Consider the following 7,950-nt stretch of genomic DNA (forward strand, 5'->3'; position numbering starts at 1 on the left):
TACAGTCATCAGTTATTGTTTCTTTAATATAAAACAGTAACAGAAAGATATGAGGCCACACCAAAGATGCAATCTGATTGAAGTACAGGACATGTCAGTATGTTTAAAAGCTTCTGCAGCTCTCTGTAGAAATAAAATGACTGTTCCACATGTAGCCTATGACGGATGTCTGCCTAGACTCTCTGACTACCAAACACAAGATTACACAGCAGGAGCTACAGCAAGATTAAAGCCACTCCTGGATGTAGGAGACACATCAACATGAACATGCAGTGATATGAAGCCACAGATGATAAACACTGCTCGAGTCCAACATCTTGAATACGTCACTCTTTGCCTTTTATTAATGAATAGGGCACGAGGAGAGTAAGCAAGATGGAAAATGGGAAAATGTAGCTTTTTTCTACTTATTGCTCAATAGTTCCTCTGTGGCAGAGCAAACAGGTGACGGAGTGTGATGGAGGCAGATGCAGCGAGTTATCATGACACAGAGGAAGAACAGACCAGCTCCCGATTGTCCTTTATAGGCAAATAAGTCCTCCGGTACATGCAATCCATGGAGTGATTCTATGTGTATGTGAGGGGGGAGTCAGGGAGGAGTATTAACAAGGTTTACAGTAGCGTGTGTGTGTTGTGGACTTGGTCATGCAGCTCCTCCAACACCACCTGCTGTCAGAGTAACACAAAAGAGAATTCCAGCAGACTTTTTATTTGGCAGAGCACTTCTCATAGAGACTTCTGTACATATCTTGCGGTCGAATGATGAGAGTCCTCGGGCCATGGCTGTGTCCAAATCATCCCCCTGCTGAATCCTCTGTAAAGACTGTCCGAGATTTTAAGGTAACACACTAATTTGACGTGTGCAAGCAAGCTTTGGCATTAAAACATTGGCTGTGTTTAATCTGTCGCTGATGATTTGAATTCATTGAAGTGATGTTATTTTGAGAATGGTGTCCTGTCTGTTGACTGTGGTGTGGTCCGTCGTGGGTTCAGCTGCTCATTCGGCCTCTTCAGCCTGCCCTGGTCCTCCCACGCTCCTCTCTGGCTCTTTGTTTCTCACATATGCTGAGGGCTGACATCTGGGACTGACCCTGCCTCCAACACACTCTCTGATGCTGCAGGTCAATCACAGGTGAACAGAAAAAGATCATCAGTACCTACAGTAACAGTAATCATCATTCATCATCATCCTCATCATGGAACATCACACAAATATATGCTTATGTATGTTATACGTATATGGGCATCAGTTTAAAACACACACACAGACGCCATTTTAGGTTAATTTAGCAGAACGCTGTTTTACTGAGAAGCTCCAGAAATGTTTTGTGCACATTTAAACTCCACCCGACTTTCCATCTACATGAGGGGGTGAGGAGATAATTACTGAATTTTCAGATCAGATTAATAGTGATCTCGATTGATATTGTCATGCATTCATCTACTGGCTGTTGCAGCTCTAGTGTGGTGTGTCTGCTGTACCTTTGTCATCAGCAGTGAGGGTGCAGCCTCCCGACACCAGCTCTTTGGCCTCCGCAGCCAGTTGGAAGGCAGGATCAGGAAGTGGTGAAGGGGTGTCAGGGCTGTCCGTGGCTGAAGACGATCTGTTGCTACTAATATACACATCACACATACATTCACATACACACACATACACAGGAAAAGTAGTTACATCAGGACTCTTACTGCAGATCTGTGGGTAACTAATAATGCGATGCTTAGCAGTTGATGTTTAGTGTCTCTTACCCGCCTTCTCCTCCAAACAGGCTGGGCGTTGTCAGCACTTTGTGGACGTTCTGAGGACAGAGACAAGGTAAGACAAAACAGTGTTTTCTTACGTAATAACACCTATACAGACGCCAGGTTTCAAGGAAAGTCAAGGACACAAAGAGAGAGGCTGAGAGGCAGACGAGGATCCCTATATATCTGACCTGACCCAACCAGGGCACTGGGGGTCTAACCACTCATATGAAAAGACTGGTCCTTAAGTGGAACATGTGATTGGATCAGCAGGCTTTGTGGCAATTACTCATTTTCTCGTCCTTTGAATTTTTTGAAAAAAAACGACTACCTTCAATTCTGTCTTTTCTTTTTTGTCACTTTCTTTCTGTCTGTGTCACTGTTGTGATCACATGTTGTTTGCAGCTGTAGAAAAAAAGTCTCATTTTTCAGACCCAACACACCAAAATCACACCAAAGAACTAGCTGCGACAAAAGGTGACTGTTGGGTCGCATCATGTCTCCTTTATCTCAGCCATAAAGCTGCACTTGAACACACTGCAAAGACTACAGCTGGTGGCCGACAAGCTTGTATGTTCTGCGCCCGTGTGAAAGGAAATGCCTCTCTGCCGATACACAAACCGTCATGATTAAGCAGCATTTTTGCATCCGTAATCAGAGTGGAACATGTAGCCTTACAGAGAAGGTTGGGAGTGTAAATTGCGCAGATGATGAACTCTTACTAATGCCCCCTCATGTACAGGAGGTGGGCCAAAGTGAGTTTGGTCAATCTGACTTGGAACATTTGTGTTTGCGGCAGTGATAATCTCAGCAATCTGACAGAATTATTCATCACAACAAAATTGCTCTTCGACCCTACTTTGTTCAGCAGTTTTTTAAGAGGAGGTTCCATGTAATGATAGCTGTTGTGATGCTGTTGGAGAACCTCAATGATGAAACACAGTCGGTTGGACTTTTTCTTCTCAATATGGATTGACAAAAGGACCTTAAAGGTTGTTTCTACATCCAAGATTGTTGGAGTGAAAATTAAACTTGTGCACATGCGCCAGTTTCCACAATGACTCATATTTATAAAAAGATAATTGGGCGTACACACAGCTTTCTAAATCTGACAAATAGAATGTGTGTGCATACGTCTGTCTTTGTAGATTCTCGACTACAACTGTGTGGACGTACAGAGTTTAATGCATTCTGATTACAGTGCATCTTTCAGCCACTGGAGGGCAGACTGGCTCCATAGCAGTTTAGGAGACTGATAACGCATGAGGATGTTTGTCACTGTATTTTTCACTGGCTATCTGCTGAATCTTTGCATGAAGTGGATGGATTATGAGATGTGACAGAACACATGCTCATTGTCATGGAGTCAGTTCCCATCTATTGACAGTCTTACAGGCCTATTAAGTAATCAGTTACTTTGATCAAACTCTGCAGGCAACCATTTGGATTCATTAGAAAACGAGCACATATGTCCCTATAAAGGCTACTGGCACAGACACTGCGCTGTAGTCATGTCAATCCTGAAACATCTACAGCTGAGGAGCTGATCTGCCATTCCTTAAACCAGAATATAGTGCAGTTGTTGGGGACTGTTATTGCGGATTATTCCACATTTGGATACAAACAATACTTGTTTGTAGGATCAATTCATTGTTCATTGGCTCTGTGTCATTAGATTTGTTGACAATAAGAATACAGAATATCACCTTATCAGTATCCTCTATTAACAAAATAAAAACAATGGTTTTGAGTCTCTACATTCAACACAGAAAACCTCAGAGACCACAGACAGAGATGTTAGTGTGTATTAAAGTTGTACCTGTGCGAAGCCCAGCAACTTCTTGTTAGAGATCTCCAGATGTTTCCTGCTCAGCTCGGACTTTTTCAGCTGGCAGTCTATGGTTGTCAGTCTCCTGTTCAGCTCCTGCACCTCGTCCTGACAGACACACACATCCATTTTTTCTCTATAAACACTGGAACAGTAGTTGACAATGTGGTACAGAAGGAGGTTTACTGGATAGATAGAGCTAACTGTAAAAATACTGTGAACTTGGTCTTTGTGCATTTTTCAGATAATCCACTGGGATTTTAAATGGTTTAATTTGCTTAAGAAGTAGAAGAATATTCTCAACCCATAAAGTAACATTTAATCCTCCCATTTATCTGAAAAAATTCCAAATCTCCATATTTGGAGAGACATGGTTTTCCCTGGACAGCAACAATATACTTTAAGTTTCTTAAATACAACATTCAATCCCCTCTCCCAAGTTCTTTTCAATTAATTTGCACAGAACAGCACTTCTGCAATGACTCTGACTAAAACAAGGATGCTTGGTGATCTTCTCTGTAGCTTGAGAAAATAGAAAAAGGATCTTTCTGACTTTTTTTTTTTTTTTTTTTTTTAAAAAGGGAATTATTTCTAAATATTCATTAAAAAATAAATTTGGCTCCACAAATAATACCAACAGTGCTTTCTATGGAGATTAAACTCTACTTGATCAACTATTATTGTCAAGTTTTCTGAAACTGTTTAACTGCATGTGTGGATGTTTGATTGAGATGAGCCTGAAACTTAATTGAGTTAAACGTACGTACAATATGCAATGTCTGCCACTAGGGGTCTCTCTATCAAAACAAAACAAAACAAAACAAATGGTATTTGGCAAGTGTTGTTTTGGAACGGTCAAGTGGAGAAGGGAGGCATAGCCACCGCAGCTCCTCAGAGTCAGAGAGTCAGGTACAGAGCCAGACCTTGGGGAGGAATAAACACCCGGCGTCACATCAGATTCTGCTCTGATCTGTTTACTAACAGGAGGAGAGCTCACAGATGACTTTTTAACTCTTTGGATTAAAAAGTGGATTTATCTCCACTTCTGTTTATTAACCTGACTGCAGCAGTGATCCACAGAGGTGACCTCCATTGTCGGTGTTTATGTTCTGTAATGTTGACTGCTGACTGGAGCTGGAGGGGAAATGTACTTTACTTCATAAACGTAACGTTACAGAGAGGAGAGGGGAAAAAGAAGAGAGAGAACCAGAGTCTCTGCTGAGTGCTGAGTTCGGTCAGAGGTTCACCTGAATTCAAACACACACTTGGTGTGTAATGTTGCTCGCTAATGTTAGCTTAAAGCTAGTGCACAGTAAAGTAATCTCGCTGTTTGGGGAGTGGATAAACACTGCCGGAGTACTGTTAATAAACAGACATGATCCTGTGGTCAAACTGGCTTCACTGGTGGTGTACACACCATTAAACAACCACCACTGCTGATGAAAATCTATCTAATGTGACTCAGGCACAAATGTTCACAGATGAGGTAATGTTTTAAATTTTTATTCTGGTTAAGATTATTCTCATATACCAATTTGCCTATCCCGGGAGTAGAGACTGGCAACCAAATGAAATGCACCGTGACTTTGAGCAAACTTTCTCTGGTTTGAACATTGTTGGAAATACACAACTCAACAAAACATATAACAAAGGTTATAGGAATATAGGAATAGGAATTCCTATATATTATATCTTTTATTTGATATATGCAGGCATTTCTTTCTGAACTTGACAACAATCAATCATGTCATATCACGTTCACCTTACATGATTAATGACCTGACTGGAAGGGATGGTGTTATTATCATCATCATCATCATCATCATAACCATCATCATCATCATTATTATATCTGGAGTTTGCAGAAATGTGTTGCCAAGATTTATTCTGGTGATTCGGTTGAATAGAAACAATGAAGGGGGAGGGAAGGAAGGAATGAAAGATAAAAAGAAAGAGAGGAAGAAGGAGTAGGAGGAAGGTTTTGGTTGATCAGACATGAATTTAAACCCATCTAACCATTAGATCATGTACTCAGCAGCTGTCACATTTTTTGGTCCTCAGAGGAGGATTGTGAAGAGGTTTCTCTGTCCTCATTTCTGTTATTCTCTCATCATCTTTGTCACTGGATATTGTGTTGTCCCACAGCTGATTCCTGTGAGGCTGTGTGCCAAAGCACAGCCAGAGGATTTACCACCTGAGATGAAAAGCCACAGGTAGTGAGGCATTAAGCTCAAGAGCCAGAGGAAATAAATATTAAGCCTTCTTTTCATCAAAGTGGGCTGCTGGTGAAAACACAGGCAGAGCTCTGTGGCTCAGTCAGCGCTGCTGTTGGAAATGCAGCTTGATGTGTTTCACAGAGACATGGCAACAAAAGCAGGCGGCACACTGATGCTACTGCAGGGCCTCCAGCTTGTGACAGAGGATGGAGGGAAAACAGAGAAAAAGGAAACGCTTGGCTTGTAATGTGCAGGGAGAGGGTTCATGCCTGCACATTGATTGGCTCTGGGCTTGAGTCTATTCCAGCTAGAGAGGTTGTTCTTATACACAGCTGCTTCTGCTGTTTACCTCCTGTCTGCAGGTGATACAGGTGCTCAAAATGATGCCATCCAACAGAAACACAACACATATGTTACAAGTCTGTGTTATGAATTGTGCAGAGATGTGGAAGGCAGGCAGGGGGATAGCTGTATATATGTTATAGCTGTGTATCAAGAGGTTATGACAGACTACACACATACACAACATGAAACTACATGTCATTACAGTGGCTAGAGTGGTACCACAGGGGGCCAACAAGAACTGTGGTTGGGCCGCTTATGTTTTCTCTAACAAGTTTCAGATGCTGGCAGAGATTACTGAAAGTGAAGATGACACGACGCAGGTTGAGGAGAGCTGTAATTATCTGCTGCTTTTAATATTGGCCGATCAATATATTGGTCAATGATTTACTGCTCACCACAATGAATTAACAGGATTAATATTGGCCGATCAATATATTGGTCAATGATTTACTGCTCACCCCAATGAATTAACAGGATTAATATTGGCCGATCAATATATTGGTCAATGATTTACTGCTCACCACAATGAATTAACAGGATTAATTGATGGATTACAACAGTTTCCAACTCAGTAGTAAGAAATTCCTATTGTCACAATATTGCGAAAAGTAAATAAATTAATGTAAACACAGTTTCTGTGGGGAATATAATTCAAGCATAGTACAATCTTGTGTTATACATCCACCTAGTGTCGCTGTACTGATATCACCGAGTGAAATCTAACACCTCAAAACCTCTGCCTGGGTTTTTACAGGACTTGTGTAACCACTGCTGTAATGCATCAAGCACAATTTTAGATGTCATTTCCACCTGGTATGGTGTATCTGTATCTGGTTATCTGAGATGGAGAAGGAAAAACACAGGATGATGCAGGTGTCACACACTGCAAACAGCCAGACCACATCTGGAGCTGGTCTGCCTTGTGACATTTTGATCAGATTTCAGATTTTCAGAAAACAATCTCACAATACTTTTTGGCTATATTGCAATTCACAATATTTCTTGATCTCATCAAAATGTTTTTGACTAAATACCTCAATATCGATATTCCAACAATATTGTAGATGATGTTGGTACTTTGACAAAATATTAGCACAATGACATTTTTCATAAAAAATTTCAGTAATGTGAATATAATGACTAAGAGGTTAATGCAGTGCATTAAATGCTGCTCAATGCAAAGTTTATTTCATTAACTTTATATATTGCTGGGTATGTTTTTATTTGTTGATCACTTGTTTTGTATGTTAAATCCATATCTAAGGTAAGATAAGATGTACCATTGATTGATCCCCCAGAGGAGAAATTAATTTGACACAGTAGCACTACAGACCAAACAATAACAAAAAGTAGCCCCGTGAGGTAGGAATCGGCTAAGAGAAAAATAAAATAGATTAAAATAAAAATAGAATATAAAAAAAGAACATAAATGAGATATACATACAGTCTATACACTGATACAGACTGTTTGTATATACATGTGCTATGTCTATCATTAACTGTAAGTGGTATATGATATGAAACTAGTAACTAAAGCACTCAAATAAATGTAGTAGTATAAAAATGACATGTTGTCTTTCTGAAATGTATTCGAGCAGAGGGAGAAAAATATAAAACTGAAATAATTCAATAGATGCTTGAGACTCACCTTGGTGGCCTCTAGTCCTCGTGCTTGCCTCTTGCTGGCCAGCTGGTTCTTCAGGTCTCTGATCTCAGCCTCCAGCAGCTGGATGACCTCCTCGTAGTCCTGCTCTGCACTGCTGGCCTGCCGCTGCCCCGCCTCTGCCTCGGCCACCTGCAGACGACTCTTCAGACGGATGT

The 7,950-nt window shown here is 40.8% G+C and overlaps 1 protein-coding gene across 2 annotated transcripts in view; it reads right to left on the reverse strand.

Moving 5' to 3' along the window:
- LOC141019795 (syntaxin-binding protein 4) overlaps positions 1-7,950 on the reverse strand; it is a 72,853-nt gene continuing 64,903 nt past the window's right edge. For both annotated transcript variants that reach the window (XM_073494801.1, XM_073494800.1), the window contains exons 17-21: positions 7,778-7,950; positions 3,560-3,676; positions 1,747-1,796; positions 1,483-1,613; positions 1-1,115 (exon numbers count right to left, since the gene is read on the reverse strand). The exon at positions 7,778-7,950 is cut by the window's right edge and continues 25 nt beyond it. In XM_073494801.1, coding sequence (XP_073350902.1) covers positions 1,057-1,115; positions 1,483-1,613; positions 1,747-1,796; positions 3,560-3,676; positions 7,778-7,950 — 530 coding nt within the window. In that variant the 3' untranslated portion in view covers positions 1-1,056. The remainder of the gene's footprint in view (positions 1,116-1,482; positions 1,614-1,746; positions 1,797-3,559; positions 3,677-7,777) is intronic.

This window comes from Pagrus major, chromosome 23 (genome assembly GCF_040436345.1).
Source record: "Pagrus major chromosome 23, Pma_NU_1.0".
In the NCBI taxonomy this organism is placed as follows: Eukaryota; Metazoa; Chordata; class Actinopteri; order Spariformes; family Sparidae; genus Pagrus; species Pagrus major.